Source organism: Dermacentor albipictus, chromosome 7 (assembly GCF_038994185.2).
Source record: "Dermacentor albipictus isolate Rhodes 1998 colony chromosome 7, USDA_Dalb.pri_finalv2, whole genome shotgun sequence".
NCBI lineage: Eukaryota > Metazoa > Arthropoda > Arachnida > Ixodida > Ixodidae > Dermacentor > Dermacentor albipictus.
Genome location: NC_091827.1, coordinates 122317186 through 122341291, shown reverse-complemented (window position 1 = coordinate 122341291; position 24106 = coordinate 122317186). Strand labels below are relative to the sequence as shown.

At 48.6% G+C, this 24106-nt stretch overlaps 1 protein-coding gene and 1 pseudogene across 2 annotated transcripts in view; both read right to left on the bottom strand.

Moving 5' to 3' along the window:
• Positions 1-24106, bottom strand: part of LOC139048140 (G patch domain-containing protein 2-like) — a 133100-nt gene that overhangs the window by 41661 nt on the left and 67333 nt on the right. For both annotated transcript variants that reach the window (XM_070522648.1, XM_070522649.1), the window contains 2 exons: positions 11013-11057; positions 5905-5969 (listed from right to left, as the gene is read on the bottom strand). In XM_070522648.1, coding sequence (XP_070378749.1) covers positions 5905-5969; positions 11013-11057 — 110 coding nt within the window. The remainder of the gene's footprint in view (positions 1-5904; positions 5970-11012; positions 11058-24106) is intronic.
• On the bottom strand, positions 21056-23567 carry LOC139047453 (uncharacterized; annotated as a pseudogene).

Here is a 24106-nt window from a genome sequence, read left to right as displayed (position 1 = left end):
AACACGACGGCAAAGCTTACAGTGGAAACATTCAAATTCACCAGCCCCAAAGAAAGCAAAGGCCATCGTTTCCGCCGGAAAGGTGTTGTTGACTTATTTTTTTTTTTCTCGATCGTCAGGGCCCATTACTGATTGAATTTGCTAAACCTGTAGAGACTATCAATCGTTTCTGATACTGTGAAACACCAGATCGGCTGCGTGTCGCAATCAAGAACAAACAACGTGGAAAATAGACGAATCGGGTCATCTTGCTCCACCACAATGCCCGTCCCCACGTCGCTGATGTGGTTTACACTAAACTGGCAAACTTCAAGAGGGAAATGCTGCAACCTCCGCATACAAGCCAGACCTGTTGCCTTGCGACTTTCACAATTTCCGGAAATTAAAGAAACAGCTCAAGGGAACCAGAGTCGTGTGGGATGATGACGTGAAAGAGTCAGTTACAGATTTCTTGAAGCAGCAACCCAAGGAGCTTTATGAGGCAGGAATCATGCAACTCATTAGCCAGTGGGACAAAAGTTTCAATGCTCATGAAGACTACTTTTAAATGAAGTACCCCATTTGTCATATATTCGCAATGGCTCACTATAATTTGACTCGCCCTTGGTATATTTTGCAGAACTCCTGCTTTTTAAATGTGCTCTTTGTTGCGACTATAATTTAGGTGCAAATTACAATACACGACCAGTGATAGGTGCTCCTGCTCAATACATTGTAACAAAGAACAGCGTCATTGAGATTTTTCCTGGCCGTTACATGTGTACAAATATCTAAACAAGGTTCTTGAATAAGAAAGTTTCATTAAAATATCTGTCCTCAACTTGTTCATTTCATGGCCTTTTACATTTTCCATATCAGCGACATGCACTGCTTTGCTGGTTGCAAACTGATATAGTTCTAAAGTTTGTGTGATATTTCCTTTAATTATTAAATAGACAAAAAACACGGAAGCATTGATATCAGTTATCTTGAGCACAATTTTTGGGACATACGAGTGTACTATTCTTTTATGAAAAAATACATATTTTACTTGTATTGACAGCGCATAGCATTCAATAATTCGTTTGAAGCAACTTTGGCAATGTCAATACAGTTATTATTTGTGTATCTGATGCCTCGACAAATTACTTAAGGAGGAGGCCGAGCTGCAACGTGCCCCCGCCACCCCCCCCCTCACACACACCCCTTGAATGAAATTTCTGGCTATGCCACTGCCTCTTTGGTAGCTGTTCCTTGCGCTGCGTCGACGTTCTGGCTTTTGCACTGACATTCAAGTGCTTATCGGATAGACCGACTGGATGTACTGCCTGCTGTCCTCCCTGAGGGCTAGCTGCAGTTGGTAGAGATGCAATGACAGTGCAGGAAAACAATACGAAAACAAACCTGGCTGATCATGTGGCAGATCTTCTCGTCATGTTCAAGGGTCAAGTAAACTCAGCTTTGTATTCATCGTCGCTCACAAGCTCTTCAATTTTAGTGCTCATTTCAGTGAGAAGACAAACGGTTTTTGTCATTGAGTTCAATTAGGAGCACTTGTAACGCGGTAGGCATCAGCTGCATTTCCCTCAAGGCTCCGATTGCAGAGCTTCGAATGCGCCGCAACCAGAGCCGACGGGGTAGTCAGTCCATAAATGGTTGTGCGGATGGCAGTCTCCTTCGCAGGTTCTTGTACTACAGTGAAACCTCGTTAAACCGTAGTTGGCCGGAGCTCTGAAAAAGTATGTACTAAACGGTAGTACTGTTTAACCGAAATAGCATGAGATCGACTACTTACCTGTCAAAAATGGAACTCAGAGAGAGTGCGATGAAAGGGGAAAAAACATGCAGTGTTTATTCACTTCACATGACAAAAGTGTTATTTTCGTTTGATGCCACAGCGGCCTAGCAGCGACGACAGCGACCTCAAACTTACTGAAGCTGCGAGCCAGCTTTTCAGCCAGCCCCCTCTTCTCGGCAAACACTCACATGGCAGATTCCCTGTTGGCGTTACGTATTCTCCGTGCACGCGCGCGGTACCAGTGCAAAAATCGCGGGGCACCTTTTTCATTGCTGGGTACTGTTCTCGTCGTGACGACTGCATTCATGAGGCTGACGTAGCGTGCAGTTTCTGCCACTGTCGGGCCGGTATTGACCGTGCTGTCGCTTTCCGTGTCGTCCTCATCACTGTCGCTAGCCGACACTTCGGCAACAACAGAGGCAACGATGGTGAAAAGTCGAACCTCGTAGCCGACATCCCTTCACAGTCGCAGCAGTGCTGCTGAACAACTTCTTCACATTCCAAATGCCACACACTGTAGTCAACAGCAGACCCCTGTCGCATGCCAGCGCCAACTTCTTCGTGTCACGTTCAATAGCATGAACAATGTCTAATTTTTCTTCTATGCTGAGCGTTTGGCGCCTTTTTTTATCCGAGCTTCGGCACAATGCGAGTCCTCGCATGCATGACGCTGGCACGCCGCCGAAATTATGTTGATGTTGATGTGGCTTCACGCGCGAATGCACAGGGCGCTTGGAGGCTGCTGTTCCGATCTCTGAGGCTTGTAGTTCTGCCAGGTTGCCCAATGGAGACGACGCACCACCATGTTTGCGAGACGAAAAGTTGAAAGACTACTTGTTAACCAATACATAAGCAATAAGCTGGTACGGTTTATGCGGATACAAAACACATTATGTTCAATGACCGCCGAGTCAGGGATTTGACTGTACTACTTTTAATACGAAACTACTGTTTAAGCAGCAACAGTTTAACAAGCTTTTACTGTATAGTAATGTAAAGAATGAAGCAAGTGCACGTTCATCGGCTGCGGTAGATCAGCGCGACTGCTTTATTCGAACCCCACATCCTCTCGCTTGGGCACACGGTGATGGCATGCTTCTTTCTCTTTTGTTCTCAACAGCTGTGAATGCAGCATGCGACATGCGACCCATGAGGAGATATGCTGCTATCAGAATAGGAAAGTGAGTGAGCGCTGCCGTTTCGACAACACAGGCGGGCGAGTGCTGCAGGGATGACGCTGTGGCGCGCGGCTGCTGTGCTCGATTGCAAGAGACTCAAGCTTTTTCTCGTTTACATGGGATCTAGCAGCCACAAATCGTATCATACGATCGCAGTTTGGCGATGTACTGAAAGTTGGTGCCAATAGATCATTGGTTCCGGGAACGCATTAAATTGTAAGAAAGGAGCATAACTGTATTGGGTTATCATGTGCTTTCGGTCCCGAACATTGGTGCTGAGAAATCATATGTAATGGGACCGTATCAACAAGGTTCTACTGTGTTAAGTCTTCATTCTTATTTTGTTTGCATTTCTGTGTACAGCATTTGGAGAAGACTTGCACTGGATATATATATGGGTGAAGCATTTGCAAACTCTTCATTAGATCTCATTCAGTGCCATACCAGGCTCCTAGAACTTCCAAAGTTTGTAAAAAATATCTTATACAGTTGAAACCCGCGATAACGAAATCCCGCAACAACGAAATTCTCACAACAGAGATACATTATCGTATCCCCGGCAAACCCCCATAGGATTTAATGCACTTGGTACCCCTCGGCAATGAAACGTCACTGTACTGCAATTCCACATCAACGAAATTTGCCGGGAATGTTACTCCGCATATTACCTACTCGCGTAAGGGTAGCAGGCTCCAAAAGTTGCTCAAATGCAATTATTTTGCACTAAAATTGCATAGAATACTACCACATTACATAACTGAGGTTTTTTAGCGCACAAAAAAGGACGAAAGACAGTGGCATGACGCGGACACAGTGCCTACCTTGCCACTGTCTTTCGTCCCTTTTCGTGCGCTAAAATGCCTCAGTTATGGAATACCAGCACGCCCTAACCTACACTCTTCAAAATACCACATTACACTTGTGTGGGAGCCACCATTTTTGTTTACAAAAACAACCAAGCGCCGGAAGCAGTCAGTGTGCTGGAAACACATCATGGCCGCCATCTTGTTTGTTGATCGCCCATTTAAAGCGGCATGCATGTTGCTACCAACATGAGACGATGGCTTTTGCATGCCTACTATAGGCGAGATCGTGGATCATTGTTCGAAACGCTCATTCAGTTTGCGTTACCCGTGGCTGATGATTCGGCAAGGCCTAGGCCAATCATGTGAGGCGAAACTGAACGTAAACTGAACGCACGTTTCGAAGAACAATCGCCGATTGCAGCAGTGCACTGCATAATGTGCACCTCGGTGAGAACAATGCACCAAAAACAAGGAAATCCACATCCCACTGACATGGAATTGTTTATGGCGCTTGAGATGGCGGTCGCAGCATATGGAGTGTCATGCATCGGGCCATGATTGAGCGATCATCCGGGAATATGCATACCTCGCTTCAAAAACACTAGTTCTGGTGCCACCCGATAGGCATCATGTGCGGATTCGGTGCCGGCCATAGATTTACGCTAGAAGGCCATTATTTCGATCGTTTGCCTTCGGGTACACAAGATACGGTCACTTTTGCACTCGGCACCGGACGCATTGGCGCCTACGAGCAACAGCGTGCGCTGGAGAAATGCTGCTGCATGCGCTGTTGCTCTGCGTGCGGTGCCGAGTTACGCAAAATCTTGCAAAAGTGATCGCATCTCTGAAAGCAACTGACAAAGAACACTGTGCTATGGCAGTGCTGCCACTGCTGGTCGACCCATGTGACGCACTTTGCACTGTCGGCAATACGGTTCTATATCCTCGAGCAAAGCTTGCAATGTAGGCTAACGGGATTTTGACAGTAAAGTATTGTTCTGCGATACATTACCTATCTGTGCTGTTTCTTTTCACAACAATGAAATTCCCACAAAAGCAAATTTTTCCGCGTTCCCCGCCGATTACGTTATTGTGAGGTTCAACTGTACATCTTTGATATCTTTCATGTACTAGTTGTTTGTATTTGCATACATCTGCAAAGGCCTTCCTTTCTTTTTTTTTATGCGAAGCATATTACGAGAGCTCAACCCAGCTCCTCAGGCGCGGCGGTGTCGCCATGAAACCACGTGACACCGTGACGTCACGACAGAGGAGAAGTGGCTTTGGCTCAACTCTTGCAAGACGGGCTGGGTGGGAATCGAACCAGGGTCTCCGGAGTGTGGGACGGAGACGCTACCACTGAGCCACGAGTACGATGCTTCAAAGCGGTACAAAAGCGCCTCTAGTGAATGCGGTGTTGCCTTAGAAACGAGCTGTTTCTAAGGCGTGCGTCTCTTGCTCAGGCGCACATTTCGTTGCCGCGCCGAACGCTGCTTTGCTCGACGCTCACCGCGTCCAATGCGGGGCGCATAGTCGCTGCCCTGTAGCCCATTGTCTTACACCCCTTGGCGGGTCGACGGGAACGCTGTCGCGTTCCACTCTTGAAGGCGAAGCAGTAATGCATGAGTTGTTTCTTCGTCTAGCCGAACCAAATATAGCCAAGCAACAGCAGTTCACCAGGCTAAACAGTGGTTCAACAACTAAAATAAAGGCTAGTATGCTTCGCATCCTGGGCTTAACCTTACCTAAGCCACAGCCATTTTTTTTCCTTAAGATTGCAATACTTCCTTTCTGAAGAAACATCATGGGGTGCCTTTGCAGGTTTGTGTAATCTCAACGGGTAATGTGTACACAACACATCTGTTCCTAAATCTCATTCACTCTGATGGATTTCCGCAGAATTCACTTGCTTACTGAGTGTGAAGTCTATTTTGATCATTTTGTATCTTCTTGCAAGTAACAGAAAATATGCGCACTAAAGAAGTTAGCGCAGAAAAAAAAAAAGCATTATGCCAACACTGCACCACTAGCAGAGCTTCCTGTAGTTTTGCAGCTTCACTTATCTACAAATCTGGCCAATGAGCCATGAATCTATAACAGGGACCCACACAGATCCAGATGCAGTAAGAGACAATAAACTTACTCCGATTTCGAAAGCAACTCCACTGATCTATGAGATGAGGTTGTGGGCAGTGATATCGACACCACCTGCAGGTTGGAAAGAAGAAAAGGTTCAGAGGGCAAGAAGGAGACAAAATCACAAAGTAATGAAGCAGGTGACAAGCATTTTGCTCTGGTGAGAGGGAATGTTTCTCATGGACTCCCATTAGCCAGCAAGAGGTAAGAGCAGTCTCACAACAAATGTGCTTCACTGAATGGCACACAGCCAACAGGACAGATTTCACGTGAGACAATGACTCTGCACACCGAGTGTAGCAGATGGCAGAACATCACGCTTGAACGTGGTGTAGCCGCAAGCTTCTCTTCTTTTCGAAATAAATTTAAGGCAAAATTTAAAGGCCAATTGCAACTGAATTTCGGACTGCATAAAAACTGTACTTCAGGAATGTGTAGATACGGAGACGCCTCTGTGCAAATGTGACATCGAAATATGAACGGAAGTGTCACAGAAAGATTGCAAAAATAGCCATTTTTGATACAGAAACAGAAAAGAAAACGCTGCCATCAGTGCTCGCCAAAAGTGACGCATGACCTACAAGCGCGCAGCTCCTCGGCCTGACCTGTGAGATAAGGCAGTGCCCGAGGCTGCCCGCAGCACACAGAGTTATGTCGGAGGCAGCAACAACCACTAGGTGCACACACCGTCTGTCTAGGTGCTGTTTAAAAAAGGCTGCTAACAAGAAAACTACACAGTTATCAGCCCTACTTCATTGCAAAGGTTGCTCCACTGGAACATACTAGGCACTCATCTATAACAAATTTAGCCAAACTGAAAATTCGTAGCAGTTGGCCTTTAAGGATGCTGCCCTTACACAAGAATGTGTGGTATTTCAAGGTAATCGGATCACAATATAACTAAAGTAGAGTGCGAAAGCCGATTTTTACTATTTTCATTTTATCATGGTACAAGCACACACTGTTGGTGAGTGTCACTGCATGGTGTGTGGAAATGCTGCTAAGCTGCAACCCACACAAGGACACTACTACCCTTGTTACACGTGCACCCCTAACCACTGTTAAACAGTGGTTCTCATTTAACCAATTTTAATGCCAACCACAGTTTCCCGGAGTCGCACGACATGTGGCACACAGGCCTTGTACTGTCGTCTGTGCTGCCATACATGCTGACTGTCAAAATCTGCAGGCACCCCATTTTCATGGAGCTGGACACAACGGCCAGCATGTCAATAATGGCCGGGAAACTCTTCAACTGTACCTTCTCCAATGTGTTCTTCGAGGCTTCGGGCGTGATGCTGCGCAGCTACTACGAGCAGCTCTCCCAGGGTCAAGCCGAGGTCAGCGTTCACTTTGGCGACAGGGAGGCAACCCTTCCCCTTTACTTAACTAAGGGGTCGTCGCCAACATTGCTGGGTCATAACTGGATTCATACACTGGGCGTTCGCCTGCCAGAGTACCACGAAGCCAGCCTGCATGTGGTGAAAGACGTCCCCAGCCTCCTAACCGAGTTCAAGTCCCTGTTCCAGCCAGGGGTGGGCACATTCGCCGGCACGACGGCTGGCATCCATGTACCTGAGGGAGCCCGGCCACGTTTTTTCAAGCCTCACCCACTGCCATTCGCCCTGAAGGATGGGGTCACCCAGGAGCTGCAATGGTTAGAGCAAGAGGGCATCCTGGTGCCCGTCAAGACAACTGAATCTGCAGCTCCCATCGTGACAGTCCTCAAGCGAGACGACAGTGTCAGGATCTGCAGGGATTTCAAAGTTACCATCAACCCCGTTGCTACCGTCGAGAGGTACCCATTGCCCCGGATTGAAGATGTCTGGTCAGCGTTGCCCAGTGGACAGCAATTTACCAAGCTCAACCTCAGAGATGCTTACCAGCAGCTGGTGCTCCAGGATGCCTCCCGGAAGTTTGTCACAATATCGACAACTTTGGGGCTCTTCCAGTACATGCGCTTACTGTTTGGCGTGGCCTCAACCTAAGCCATACTTCAGAGGGAGATGGATGACCACTTCAGGGGCATGAGGCACGTGGCAGTTGCAGAACCTGCACAACGTCCTGGCATGACTGCAGGACGCCGGTCTCAAGCTTAAGCTGGAAAAGTGCATTTCTCTGGTCCCCAGCGTTGACTAAATGGGACATGTCATTTCCCAGACTGACCTAGCCCTGGCTCCCCGCAAAGTTGATACTGTGCTCAAGGTGTCTAAGCCCCAGAATAAGAAGGAGCTTCAGAGCTACCTCGGCCTCATCAACTTCTACAGGAATTTCCTGCCGAACCTGTCGGAGCATCTATAGCTGCTCCATCTTCTGCTTCAAGATGGTCAGCAATGGGTCTGGAAGAAGGAGCAGGACCGGGCCTTCCAGCGCAGCAAGGAGCTAATCACCAAGGCTCAAGTGCTGGTACACTTCGATGCTGCAAAGTCTGTCATCCTGATCGTAGATGCGTTGCTGTACTGCGGGACAAGGATGGCCAGGAATGCCCTGTGTCATTTGCTTCTCGTCGGCCTCATGCTGCAGAGCAACACTACATCCAGCTGGACAAGGAAGGCCTGGCCCTCATGTTTGGTGTCGAATGCTTCCACCAGTATCTGTGGGGCTGGAAGTTCGAGGCGGTCACGGACTGCTGTTGGTGCTGCTGGGGCCTGACAAGGCCGTTCCCATGCAGGCATCTCCTCAAGTGGTACACTGGGCCTTGAGGCTGGCAGCTTACAGTTACCAGCTGGTTTACCGTCCGGGAAAGGACCTGGGACCTGCCGATGCCCTGAGCCACCTGTCCCTGCAAGAGGTGCCTGATGCTGTTCCAGAACCTGTTGAAATGTTCATGCTGGAGTACGCATACCTGGAGGTAGTCTGAAGATCTGGGGTATCGCAAGCGGCCAGCCGGGACCCAGTCCTATCTCAGGTGGTCAAGGCGGTGTCCCGTGGGGAGTAACTGGTCCAGCAGGCCTATAGCCAAAAGGCCGTGGAGCTCAACTTGCAGCAGAGCTGCCTACTGTGGGGTTCCAAGGTGGTGTTCGCACAAAGTCTCCGGTCCAGGGTCCTGCAATTGCTGCACGCAGGTCATCCTGGCGTGGGAAAGACCAAGATGGTGGCCAGGTCTCATGTTTGGTGGCCAGGTCTCATGTTTGGCGGCCTGGCCTGGACCAGGACATCGCTCACATGGTGCAGAGCTGCCAAATCTGCCAGGAGCATCAGCGGGCCTCACGTCATGTGGAAATCTCCCCTGGCCACTCCCACGAGATCCTGGTCCCGCCTATACGTGGATCTTGGGGGCCCTTCAAGGGCCATTACTTCCCGACGGTGGTAGGCGCCTTTTCGAAGTGGGTGGACGTTGTACTTGTCACCAACCCACCAGCAGGCATGGTCACTGCAGTGCTACGACAGGTCTTCGCCGCCCAGGGATTGCCGGATGTCATTCTGTCCGACAATGGTCCTGCTTATACCAGCACAGAGTACCTGGCCTGGCTGATGAGAAATGAAATCTGCCAGATGATGGTTCCGCCGTACCACCCTGCTTCAAACGATGCAGCCAACCGTGTGGTGCAAACCATTAAGCACAAGCTCAAGAAGAGCCAGGCTGGAGATTTCCGGAGCCAGATTGCCCGGATACTGTTCCAGTACTGGACCACGCCCCACGATGTCACTGGCCTGCCCCCTGTGAGCTCGTGCTGGGTCGAATGGTCAAGACACCCTTGGACGTCTTGCATCCGGACCACCGATCCACAGTGCTCTTGAAGCAACTGAAGCAGAAGCTGGCTGCTGACCTAGGGTACAATCCTGGGCCTTTGCCAGAGCTGGGAGCTCCAGTTTTCGCCAGGAACTTCCATCCTGGCCCACCCTGGTCCACCTGACAGGTAGCGTCTCCTGCCAGCGCCTCATTACTGCTCGTCCGCATGCCAGATGGGGCCACGTGGCACAGACAAGCCGACCCTGTTAGGCATCGCCTCGGGATTCAGCCAGCACCCTCGACTGCCACTTCAGAGTTCCAGCCCGCAGAAGAACTAGCAGCAACAACAGTCACTTCCAGCGGAGCACCGGCCACCTCGGAAGTGGCAAGCGTTGCCAGTGGTACGGCACCGTTGGGCCAGTGTCAAGTCCGGCACCACTCACAAGGCCGACCACTGCGGACCCTCCGGATGGAGCGAGGCTGGCTCAGGCAGCACCCGGCATTGCCACGCCCAACCCGTTAACACCGTTGCCCAGGTGGAGTACTCGACCGCGGAGGCCGCCAGACTGTTACTCGCCTGGATAGCAGGCACCATCGACTTAGCTGGGACAGAGGCAGAGCCTCATACTTTGAACTTGGACATTTCTTTTGTTGTCAACAAACAGACTGGGGGTAAAGAGGTGTAACAAGCATGTGATGCCCCCTCAGGCATAATCATCATTGACCCGCCATGCTCAGTGGTCTGTCAGGCTCATTAGACAACATTGGTCACCGCACATAAACACCGGCGAGCACAGCTGCTCGGCGGTCAGTCATCGTTCATCACCACGCTGCGGAGCGTCTGTCTAACGGAGGGTGTTTCGAACCCTTTCTCATACACGAACCTGGGCAGATCGTGACAGGGTGCCTAGAGCTGCACTCTAAAGAGAAAAAGTTCTATCCCCTGAAGCAATTTGTTAGCGAAGGAAGAGCGGGCATGGCAATAGTGTGCGCCTACCAGTCTTAGAGGCCATAAAGCTGGCAATTGGAACCCAAGCCAGGCCAGCAAGCAAGCTGAAAATGCAACATGGCGGCATCCAAGACGAGCGACTAGTCTAGAAAATTGAACTCTGGGCCCTAAATTCATCTGAAAAACAGTTTGCGAGTACCGCATTAGCTCTAAAGGAACACTGACGATGCATATATGAAGTCTGGAATATCCATCGGGTCCGAACTATAGGAGTCCGAAAAATCTGTTGAATACTGCATAAATGAAAGCTAGACAGAGCACCTGAATATATGTGCCAATTTATGAACAATCAGAGCACCAGCAAATGGCATGCTGGTGTGGGGATTGAGCTGGCAGCTGGAACTGCGAGTTAAAAACTGGGGAGGAAAAATAGTCAATGACAAGTCTACTGTTGCCATCTTCTACTGATGCCACATGTGGCCAGGGCACTCACCGATTTAGCGAGCCTCCGCCGGCCAGACCGAATGGCTCTGCCACCCTGAGAGATAAAGAGAGAGGCACAATGTTTTCACCAGTTGACAACAAAAAATACAGTTGCCGACTTATAATTTAGACATGCTCGATTATTCAGCTTCACAGCACTGCCAGCCATAGAGTTTCCTGCAATATACTAAAGGAAACCATGCTGCTGCAGTCGTTGACCCACCACGGGAATGATGGAAAGTACATGGATTTGTCTGATCTTCGTGCTTGTGGATTCAGACGTTCTTGTGACTTTGTTTATTATCCTTTATATGCCTTTGTTGTCGTAAATTTCAGAGCAATCTATACTCTTCGAAGGGCAGAAGACACCGAGAACATGCACAATTGTTAATTGAAATGACTGAACTCGTCGAGGTGGCCAAATCGAAACGTGGCAAGTGTCTCAAGGCACCGGCGTGCCCGCGATAAATTCATAAGGGCATTTCACATTGTTTGTCGATGCATACGTCGATGGCTTAATGGTTTCAATATCAGGCTTCTGTGCTAGAGGTTTTGTGTTTGAATCGTGCCATCAGATAATTTTAATAATGTGTATATAATTCTTTATTACACAGTACATTGTTGAAAATGAGTTTACAAAGTCACGAAGCCGCTTGAAGCCAGAAGGACAAAGTTTAGGCAAACAATTGAGATCACACCTGCACGACTGTGTGCTGATTTGGCCACTTAGTTGAGCAGGAATAGTGATACAGTCAACTTCTGCTTGTTTGACCCTGAAGAGGCCGATGAAACTGGTAAAATTATTTAACGGCTCTAATTAAACACATTCACAAAGAGCACAGAAAGACACCGGTGACTCATCGGCAGTATTTGCCCCGATTCCAACACACCACCACCGAATTGAATGAGCACCCACCTTTTATGGACTCAAAGTAGAAAACTAACGTAAAACGACAGTAGAGTTCCCAAAACCAGATGTAAATCGAATGGGCCCCTGATACTTTAGCAAGAAAAATGTAGCATGTTTCCTATTCTGGTAGCACGGAAAAGACAATAACAGCAAACTTCTAACTTTCGCAGAATAGGGATTTATTTACCTAATATTTATGGTTGCACTCTCAGACAGCACTTTATTGCTGTTTATTAAGAGCATAACATGTCATCCTTCATATGGTGCGTAGCACATTTGATAGTCTGCATTCATCAAACGACTCTGACAATCGCAGATGAGATTGTGGCCCATGCCTAGACTAACCACGTGGCTGGTTGATCCTGCAACGCATACAAATCTCTAAAACAGCAAGAATATGTGATGCAATGTGTTGCCAAAAGTTGAACATCCAAATACCTTATTGTGTAACTGTGCCTCTGTAATCAGACTGAAAGCAGAGCATCGTCATTGCCATGCCATGCGAGACAGTTTGTTTTGTCCCCACCCGTAGCTGTCTCTTTGTGATGGCGATGATGCTGGCTTGGCTGGGTCTGATGCTTGGATGCCAAAAATGCAATTTTGGTTTTTGTTTCAGATCACACTGCCCAAGCAATTTAAGACGTAACTTTCATGGAAAAAAAAAAAGGAACTGGGTGAATACTGCAATAATTCTTTGTAAGCTACCGTTCTCACTAGAAAATCTTCCCAGGGTAAACCTAAAACAGGCATTTAAGGCAACATATGGAGCACATTTTTTTTTTTGATGATGGTGAGCTTGAAATTCACCTCTTCCAGTGCACAACATTTGCAGGTTTGGAGTGATGCCACTCACTGGCAAAAGATGCCGAGAGCAGGTTGGGCTATACTAATCCAGCTACAACCAAATTAGGAAGGCCCACTATGCTTCAACAAGACACTCCCTCCCCAGAACAGGAATTGGCCTCTCTGGCGCAGTATTCGGCCACTCCCTTCCAAATGACTCACTCAATTACCCAATGGCCCTCAGACCCCAGCAGCTGCGGAGCATCAGACCAAGACTGCGGCCAGACCTGTAACGCAGCAGAGGGTGCTAAGATTCTCTGGGTGCAGACAGGCCGTCTATGGAAGCTGACCCTTGCAACGTTGTGGGGATGCGCGACCCTCGCGCCTCCCCTGATGTTTTTCCCGCATAGCGCGTCTCCTGTAGTGCGGCTTCGCCGCGCACGTGGCGGTTGGAGTGGTACAAGCGCCAAGGTAAATGTACCTGGTAGCGAAGCTTCCATAGGAGCCCATACGTTCAAAACATGGCGGTCCATCGGCGGTCCATGGGGCTTAGCACCATCTGTATGTGGTGGGAACACTTCCGGCGGAAGAAAAAATAATGTGACGCAATGTCCGTTAAAAGCAGAAGTGACGTCATTTTGTTTTCGAAGGCGCGAAATTTGTTTTTTGTTCTTCCTTTGGAGCTATATATTCAAATGCCCTGCCATTCGACTGGATGGGCGTTTCGAGCTTTCAGCGTGGAAAGCGATGCAGGAAAAGGCCAGCCGTACGGTTGTCGAAATCGCATCCCTGCACAGAACATACTTTCTTTGGAGGCGGACGAAAGCTTTAGGTGTAGAGTGCTGATCCTATTGTTGGATGCCAAGCCCGTCGGCCAGCGCGGTCGCACGAAAACAACTACACAATTATCTGGCGGTCGTAACTCACTACATTTGACTGCACAGATTCAGAAGCAATGAAGCTACCCACGTCACCAAATTCAGACAAACTTTGACAAGCAAGAAAGTACAAACTGTGAGGGGGGCGTATTTCAACAGGTGATATGAGTGCGCCTTTCTGCCCATTTCAAGACGTGCGTTGCATTGCGAGTGATAGTGGCGTCAACGCCCCCTGTAGCGATGGGCGCTTAAAAGGAAATGCATTTATTAATAATAATAAAATTTAACTTGTATTTTCTTAACTCGTCAAGAATGTATAAAATTGTCTAGGAATTGTATTTTCTTTGAATGAATCTAACTGTGTCTCGTTTGAATTAAAAAACGCGTTTTTCTTTCCCAATGTTTGTTCCCTCCAAACATAGTCGCGCTTCAATCGCTGCTCCCATAACCCCCCATGCTGATGTCGGTGACAATCTGTACTGAACCGCTTTTCGCCCGAAGCTTCGCGACCTATTTGGATCGACCGTGCAAGCGCAGTGCGAGAGATGGCGCTAGTGTTGCGCTGCTGCGGGGTTACCTGGGTGCGGGAGAGACAAGGGCTCTCTCTTGGGTTGGAGACAGCTAGCAGCACGGACGTGCCGCGCGTGCAGCGCCGCTCTTGCCCGGCGGGTCGGCGCGCGGCGGGGACGTCTCCCGCGAGCGCGCGGCGACCCAGGCTTCTGCGAGACCACCTCGCGTGGCCGCCTTCGAATGCGCCACGATTCGCGTGACTATACACGCGAACGACCAGGCGTTGGGATCCAGCATGGGGCGAACATATTCGCTCGCGAGGACGCGGTGAGTCGGACTTCTAGATTTGTCGCGCGCCCATCGGCATGTTTTGTGGATAGCAACTCGGCTAGCAGGCATTGATCTATGAAAGGTGCAATAAATGCCCTTGTGATTGTTTGCACTACTGTGTGTTGTCGTTCCTTTGTCCCAAGAGTACGGTGTGAGCATCCCACATCAGACCCCACATCTGGCTGCCCAACGTGGGACTCTTGGGGCATCGGACGATAATTTTAAGTGTTGCTTCGTTCGAGACCTTTGTTTGAACCGAAGCGTAGGCCTAGCGTGGATTTTGATCGCTAGCGTCAGCGGCGTGCTTTCTTGAGCGAGGCGGCGGTGGCTGTAGTGTGTTTGAACATGTCAACATGCTAAGCCTTTTCGCAAGTGTTTTTTTTTTAATGGCATTCGTTGGTACGAGAGCCACGTGGTCTGCATCCTGGGAGAGCGAGGCTGAGCGCCCGCGGAGTAGTGGCAAGCCTGAAGCGAGTGAGTACGGAAGCCTCGTGGGTGGTCCGAATTTCTTATGCAAATAGCTTCTTCTATCTCTTTGACTCGGATGAAGTCGCGGCTCTGGGAGCCGTGTGGCCGCGGGCCACGGGTGCCACTACGGGCTGACTGGTATTGCGGCCTGGCACCGGGCGCTCCGACACCATCTGGGACAGTGGGCGCCGTCAACTCGGATGCTGTGTGCACCGAGCGGGGTAGGACCACCTCACCGAGCTGACGTCTCCTCGCAGCTGCCTGTTTTGCGCCCATTGTGGGTGTTGTTTTTGGATGCCGGTTGTTGTCAGGGTAGCGACGCTTTAGGCCTAAGGCTTTACGAAGCTGCCTGTCTCACGTGGAGGGACACAACCGGGTGGACCGTGGCGCTGAGGCGTTGCAATTTGCTTCCCTCATTCCATTTAGCCTCGCACGAATTGAAATTACCCGTTCGACTCAAGGAAGCGAGCTTTGTTCACGTGAACTTAGCATCTGAGTAGCTGCCCGATCTTTTGCTAGCCGAGTTGAACATCGTACCACGTGGGCGATACGCATGCAGAATTCCTCTTCCTTGCACTACTTAAGTGTTTGCCGAGTGTGTTGAGTGTACGCAGCGTGATTGGAGTCACCCCGGGCTTGCCGTCACCTGCACATCATCTGCGCTGCTGCCCCGGACTACGATCGAGCCACCCCGGGTGATGGTGATGCTGTGGCCAGTTCGGCGCGGTGACTTCGGCAGCCTCCTGTATCCAGCTCACAACCCTCGGCGCCGGACAAAAGAGCCGGCGGTCACCGACAGCTACTGCGGCTCCCGCCAGCAGGGCGAGTCAGCGCGAGCGACGCTTGCTCGTACCGACTACTGCGTCGTCGTCTCCGGAGTCCTGGCCTGGGATCGTGCTGTCGAGGCTGCAAAGCCGCTGCTGTGACCAGCGGATGCCAGCGGTGCACCCAAGGACAATGTCGGCTCGCATGCTATGGACAGCGTGTGGACATTTCCTCAGCGCGACCACTGTTGCATGTATCACCCTGTTCGCGAAGCACGGGTTAATGTTAGACCGTGTCACGTTTCGCCGGAATAAGAAGTGATTTAAGGTTGGAGGGATGTGGGGATGCGCGACCCTCGCGCCTCCCCTGATGTTTTTCCCGCATAGCGCGTCTCCTGTAGTGCGGCTTCGCCGCGCACGCGGCGGTTGGAGTGGTACAAGCGCAGTGCGAGAGATGGCACTAGTGTTGCACTGCTGCGCAACACTAGCGCCGTGGTAGTTCATAGTGTTTTTTTTTTTTTCATTGGTTAACCTAGGTAGGATATTAGGCAGCATAGTAGCAAGAGCTTGGTGGCGCAAGCCACCGCCCCGTTCCAAAGGGGACGCTCATAACATCCATCCATCCATCCATGCGGGGTTACCTGGGTGCGGGAGAGACAAGGGCTCTCTCTTGGGTTGGAGACAGCTAGCAGCACGGACGTGCAGCGCCGCTCTTGCCCGGCGGGTCGGCGCACGGCGGGGACGTCTCCCGCGAGCGCGCGGCGACCCAGGCTTCTGCGAGACCGCCTCGCGTGGCCGCCTTCAAACGCGCCACGATTCGCGTGACTATACACGCGAACGACCAGGCGTTGGGATCCAGCATGGGGCGAACATACTCACTCGCGAGGACGTGGTGAGTCGGACTTCTAGATTTGTCGCGCGCCCATCGGCATGTTTTGTGGATAGCAACTCGGCTAGCAGGCATTGATCTATGAAAGGTGCAATAAATGCCCTTGTGATTGTTTGCACTACTGTGTGTTGTCGTTCCTTTGTCCCAAGAGTACGGTGTGAGAATCCCACATCAGACCCCACAACGTTTAACACCCGAACCGTCTCGAGTGAGGCTAGCTTAGCAGGACTCTTTGAGGAAATATCAGACATTGTTTGGGATATCATCGGCCTTAGTGAGATTAGAACTGGTGAGGCTTATACATTGCTGAATAACAGACATGTCCTCACTATAGAGGTCTCCTAGATAAGAAGCAATACGGGGTACAATTCCTAATCTATAAGGACATAGCGGGCCACATTGACGAATTCTACAGCATTATTAAGAGGGTAGCTGTAGTTGTATTAAACTACCGTATTTACTCGCATAATGATCGGACTTTTTTGTCAGGAAAACTGACGCAAAATCAGGGCTGCGATCATTACAGAAGAACTTCACTTTGGCCTATTTGGTATTTACTGCATATCATTTTGACCGCAAATAAAGACGGGGACAGAGGGAGAAAAACACATAAACAGCACGGCTGGCGCGGCTCTGCCCCCGCACCTCCCGTGATCCTAAAGGAAGGCAAGGTTGTGGTAAGAACCACACCAAGCCGTATGCCAAATGCAATGTAGGAGTTGTGTACGAAATCCCCCTGGCGTGTGGCAAGTCCTACATAGGGCAGACTGGACGGTGCCTAAATGATTGAGCCAGGGAACATGAGCAAAAGTTAACGAAAGATGAATTGGCGCACTTACCTGCGCACTGCAATGCCTGTCGCTGTGCACCTCTTTTTGAGGAGATAAAGATTCTGGGGAGAAGCCATGACCAGACTGCACGTGAACTGATGGAGGCTTATCACATAAAAAAGAAAGGCCAAGAATGTGTTAGCGATACCTCCATTAGGTTGTTTCAATCGGAAATAGATTTTTTTGATAATTGGTTGCCACGCTAAGCTGATGTGTATTCTTGTTTGCGGCGATCTGCGCATGTTCTTTTTGCCTATATATGCTCACGGGCTGCTGTGAATAAAACAGTTGAAAGTTGCCGCCCATGCTGTTTATGTGTTTTTCTCCCTCTGTCCCCATCTTTATTTGCGGTCAAAACGATATGCAATCATTACGCAGGTTAAATTTCCCGCGAAAAGAAATCAGAAATTTTTTTCGGCCCGCGTTTGCTGCGGGATACCAAAACGAAAATGGCGGCCGGCAGAGCAAGCCGACAAGCCAAACGCGATTTTTTTTCCTTCTCGTGAGTACATTACGTGCATTGAAACAGTTTCTTCCGTATCAGTAATGAATAATATCGTTAATATCGGCAAGTTTGAGGCAATAACGTAGCCTTGTCCACTTTGAGGGGACAGAAACAGGTGGGCACGCTTAGCTGCCAGCGACATAGAAACATATCGCCGGCATGCTGCGGAAACTGCGGCATCTGTCTTCACTACTATCCTAATACGGCACGTTTCCGCTAAGGGTGGGCAAATATCTTAGTTGTGTTACAAGTATCGGCGTATGAATCGGGTACATTTTTAACGTATCAGTGTAAACGTGGCTACTATAGTTTCCGCTCGCGATTTGTTGCGTGCCCACGAGTGCAGATGAGAAGAATCGAAAGGCACCTTTTTTGTTGTTGTTGTTTACCACAACCATTACAAAGCCTAAACATAATAAAGGCAAGTTTGGTTGTACCTCTTTTTGTCATGGAAGTGCGGAAAGTGATGAAAGTAATGAAGTTGGGCATCTACTTAAGAATGTTTGGTGCGTGCAGACAGCTTGGTTTGTCTTGAAGAGTCGTTCACATAGCATTCGACAGATGGTAAGCGCGATCAATATTAGCTAGACTTGGCACACGACATATCACTGCGGCAAGTTCGGGGTGCGATCATTACACGGGGAATTAAAAAAAATCGAATTTTGACGACAAAATTCATGGGTGCGATCATTATGCGAGTAAATACGGTAAATAGGAGGCATATAATAAAAGTATCAGAAGTCTATGCTGCAACCTCCAGTCATGATGATGATGAAATAGAACAGTTTTACGAAGATGTTGAATTAGAGAGGAGAAAAGGGCAAACTCAATATCCTACAGCCATGGGTGACATTAATGCAAAAGTGGGGGAAAAGCAGGCTGGTGAACAAGCAATTGGCAACAGCGGCATTGATTCTAGGAACACTAGAGAAGAGATGTTGGTAGAATTCGCGGAAATGAATCAGCTGCAAATAATGAACATCGTCCTCAGGAACCACAGCAACAGAAAGTAGACCTAGAAAAGCCCTAATGGTGAAACAAGAAATGAAATTGACTTCATACTTTCTGCTGATCCCAGCGTAGTGAAGGATGTATAAGTGACAGGTAGAGTAAAGTGCAGTGATCATAGGCTAGTGAGCGTTAGGATTCACCTCAATTTGAAGAGAGAAAGAGCAAAATTCATCAAGAAGAAACAGATCAGCCTAGAGGCAGTAAGGGTAAAAGCAGACAAATTCAGGCTGGTACTTGCAAAAAAATATGCAGCCTTAGAACAAGAGAGATGATCATGATGACATAGGGGTAATGAATGAAACCATAACTAAGCTGGCAATTGAAATAGGAGGCAAGGAACCAAGGCTACCAGTAGGCAAGCTCCCTCAACTAGCAAAGGACCTAATAATGAAATGACAAAGAATGAAAGTGTCCAACTCCAGAAATAAGACTGAATTCACAGAACTGTCAAAACTGATTAACAAGGCGAAGATAAGTGATATTCGAAACTATAACGTGAGAAAGACTGAAGAATTCATAAAAAAGGGATGCAGCCTGAAATCAGTGAGAAAAAAACTTGGCGCAGGAGAAACCAAGATGTATGCACTGACAAATAAGCAGGGTAATATCATCAGCGATCTCGAAGATATAGTAAAAGAAGCGGAAGATTTCCATACTGACCTGTACAATACCCAGAGGAGTCAGGATACCTCCATTAGAAAAAGTAATAAACAGGATACAGAAACACCTCCTATAAATAGCAATGAGGTCAGAAGGGCATTGCAAGACATAAAATGGGCAAGAGCAGCAGGTGAAGATGGAAGAACAGTCGATTTAATCAAAGATGGAAGAGAGATAATGCTTAAAAAACTGGCGACTCTCTATACGAAGTGTCTATCGACTGCAAGGGTCCCAGAAAACTGGAGTAATGCAAACGTCATACTAATGTACAAAGAGGGAGACGCTAAGGAATTGAAAAATTATAGGCCCATTAGCTTACTCCCAGTATTATATAAAATATTTACCAAAATAATCTCCAATAGAATAAGGGCAACAATGGACTCTTGTCAACCAAGGGAACAGGCTGGCTTCAGGAAGGGATGCTCTACAATGGATCACATCTATGTCATCAATCAGGTTATCGAGAAATCGGCAGAGTACAATAAGCCTCTCTAAATGGCTTTCATAGATTACGAAAAGGCATTTGATTCAGCAGAGATAACAGCAGTAATATAGACATTACGTAATCAAAAGGTACAGACCGCTTGCGTAAATACCTTGGAAAATATCTACAGAGGTTCTACAGCTACCTTAATTCTACACAAGAAAAGCAGGAAGACACCTATAAAGAAAGGGGTCAGACTGGGAGACACAACCTCTCCAATACTATTCACTGCGTGCTTGGAAGAAGTATTCGTGCTATTAAACTGTGAAGGCTTAGGAGTAAAGATCGATGGCAAATATCTAAGCAACCTTTGATTTGCAGATGACATTATCCTGTTCAGCAACACTGGGGACGAGTTCCAACAAATGATTGAGAACCTGAACAGAGAGAGTGTAAAAGTGGGGTTGAAGATAATTATGCAGAAGACAAAGATAATGATCAATAGCCGAGCAAGGGAACAAGAGTTCAGGATCGCCAGTCAGCCTCTAGAGTCTGTGAAGGAGTACGTGTACCAACGTCAATGAATTACAGGGAACCATGATCATGAGAAGGAATTCCGTAGAAGAATAAAAATGGGTTGGATCGCATACAGCAGACATTGTCAGCTCCTGACTGGAAGCTTACCAGTATAATTGAAAAGGAAAGTGTACAATCAGTGCATTATACAGTGCTGACATATGGGGCAGAGACTTGGAGACAAAGAAGCATGAGAACAAGTTAAGGACCGTGCAAGAAGTGATGGAACGAAGATTGCTAGGAATAATGTTAAGAGACAGAAAGAGAGCGGTTTGGATCAGAGAGCAAACAAGTATAGACGATATTCTAATTGACATCAAGAGAAAACAAAGCTGGGCAGGTCATGTAATGCGCCGGTTAGATAACTGTTGGACCATTAGGGTTATAGAATGGGTACCAAAAGCAGGGTTCGTACACAATATTTGGCTGAAAATTCAAGGACATTTCAAGGATTTCAAGGATGCAAAAAGGCACAATTCAAGGAGTGTTAGCGTAATTTTATTTCGTCACATGACTTAGGAAAGGAGCCCTATTTTCGCATTAATTTCTCTTTCAAGAGCTGTTATCTCCGCTTCTTTTTCTTTGGCTGTTCGGCAGAAACTGTTGGCCTTGACAAGACAAGTCAGGTCATATTTTGCTTCGGCGTCTTCCGAAAAGCGATCCGCTGACTCCTGCAAGCACTTAAGAGTTTTTTGGAGCTTTGTCTTCTTCTCTCGCATGCTCTGCAGCTCTAGCTCGAGTTCTTTTCTCTTCAAGGTTACCTGTTGTGCTACAGCTTGCTTCTTCTGTTCGTCCATGTATAACGCATACCTATGCCTGGCTTGGCGCACTGATGACTTCAGTTCTTTCGACAGCGGAACATTAAGCAGCCCACCGTGGGTTTTCACAGCCTCGCAGATGACTCGTTGTGAGATATACGAGAGCTCTGCCATATTTTCGACCGCGATCTGCTTGTTTACACTGAAACCTCTTTCTGCTGACGCCTGCCCATGGCTAAGCAAGAGAAGGACCTTCAGTACTTCCCATAACATCGAGAACGCCGGGTCATGCTTCAAAAGGCGCATGAAGAGAATGTCAAGGCGTTCCTGGTCTCTTTCATAGTTTTGCAGTTCATGCCGTTTTTCTTGGCAGAACTGACTGTACTGTGCACACACAATATCGCTCTTGTGCTCAGAAAGAAGCTTGCTGTCAATTAAACAGTTAAGAACAACTTTCAGCTTTCCAAGGCACATTTCTGTCTTTGACATCTCACTGGGGTCAAAACATGACAACCCTCGAACCAGAGAGTACCTAATAGGACTTCTCTCTATGATTTTCAGGATCATGTTCACAATGAACTTCCGACACTCACCCCTAAATTCAAAAACACACTTGGTACTCGCTTTTCCGCACTTTAAAATCTTCTCAGCCACTCGTCCACCTTCTCAAGTGTCGTGTAATTGGCAGTATCATGAACATCAATTCGCAGCAGTTTCGTGATGCTCGTGGCCTCTGTCAACACCGAGTGCTTCATAAACCTTGCAAGGAGGCTCCTCAAGACAGTTTCAAGCTCTTTCGCAAAAAAAAAAATGTCTTTGGAGAATCACTCTGAAAAACAGTCAATAAAGGCTGCACAACCATTGCAACGTTTAGGGAAAAGTTCAGTTTCGCAAGTGCAAGCTGGTCCTTTAGAAAATCACTGACGTTCTCATACTCTCTACATTTCGGCAAGGGTAGCCTATGGTCGCTCACTGCTTCGGTGTAGTGCCTCAAATGCTCCCATATAGCCAGGGCTCTCTCCAGTACTGGCACGTTCTCGACCCAACGGTGGGGTGTGAAAGCAAGTGGAAAGAGCTTGCTCCTTGTTTCTTCAACAAAATCTTCACGGCGGGCCGGTGCATCATGGAAGAGTGAGAATAAGCTCGACAGAAAGGTGTGAACTGGCCAGCTCGTTACATGCATTCCTGCTTTGTAAGCATTATGCACTGTGTGCAAGCCACATGAGCCAATATCCAAGCACTGAACTTGAAAGTCATTCTTCATGTGCTGCTGCAACTTGTTGAAAAGATTCCAGTTGACATCCGGGCCGTCCATCGAGAGCTGCACAATCCTGCTCAGGGGAAAGGACGCGAGAGTTTCCGTCAACTTCTGCATAAGGTCGTCCGCTGTGCTATGACCCATGAATGTTGAAGTCAGGTATCTGGTTGTCACCTCACAGTTGTTCCACAATCTGACGTGAACATCAAGTTGTTTTCTTTGCAGGTATTCATTCAAGGTTTCGTCAAAAAGCACAACGAAATCGTCAGACTTCTCCATCATTTGTTGCACCTGCGAAGTGAAAAATGGGCGCAGACAGTGGCACGCGACGTACGCGCATTTTTTCTCAGAGCAAGTGAAGCTTCTCGCGACCTCACTATCCGGAAACATCTTTTGGAATAGCTGGGAAATGGATCCAATGGAGCTGTAGAAGTAGTGTGACGACAAAACTTTCATCGTCCACAAAATCTCGGCTTCGATCACGGAATCATGCTTTCTGCAGTATTCGTCAAGTGTCGCAGCCCGAGAGGAAGTTGCCGTGGTTTCACGCTTACAAGGAGCCACGGACGTCAGATTTCCCACTTGCACGAAACTTGCGACGGATGAGCAGCCCTCACCTGCTGCAGTTTTGGATCGGTGCTTCGCGCCTTTCTGGTGGTTCTTCAAGGCAGATTTCCCCATCGTTGCAATGTCGACCGTCTTCTGGCATATTGCGCACTTTGCTCGATAAGGATCGCTTGGTTCCGGTCTCACCCAGTGACGATAGTCCGTATGTTGCAGCCACGCAGGCTGAAACTTGCACTTCCCGCCTGGCATCTTGTCAAAGCAAACACACAACGCCAACGCGAACTTCACTGAAATGGCGCGCACGAGGCCGAGAGTCGGTCCAACTATAGTGCATAAAAGAGCACTCACTAGTGCACCGAGCGCGGGTGTCGCGGTAGCACCGAGAGTGATGCCTTCCGCCGCCGGCCGCTTGGTGCGCAGCACTACGAGACTGTGCCGGACCATGCTGAGGCATGGGCAGACTTCAGGCGAGACACGACGCGAGCATCCCCATTTGCCCGGCGATCTGCCTCTGTTATGTTCTTGTCTCCATCCGCGATACATTCGGGGTCTGCGGACGTGCTGGGTAATGAGAGGAGCCGTTTCATTCCACGTCTCTGTCTGGGAAATCGCAGTTTCGCGGCCTGTTTAAAGTTTCTTTAGACAGACGAGCGCACACATAGACGCAAAACACCCACTTACAAGAAGAAAAGACTGCAACGAAAGCGGCAGCAAGGCGCGAACTGAACTACGCATTGCAATCAACGCATCGCAAACGAATGCGAGTCGAACTACCCACGGTTTAGCATGATGCCGACAGGCATCGCCGTCTGGTGGCCCACGGCGGCAGGCATCACTGCCCGTGCCAACGTCGCCCGTTGCAGATGCTCGGTGAACGGTACACTAGAGTATATTCTAGGCACTATAACCGACCGAGCGATATGCCTAGCATTGGATTGGATTTGATTTTCGATGCATACTAGTTGCCAGACGACGCAGGGGCT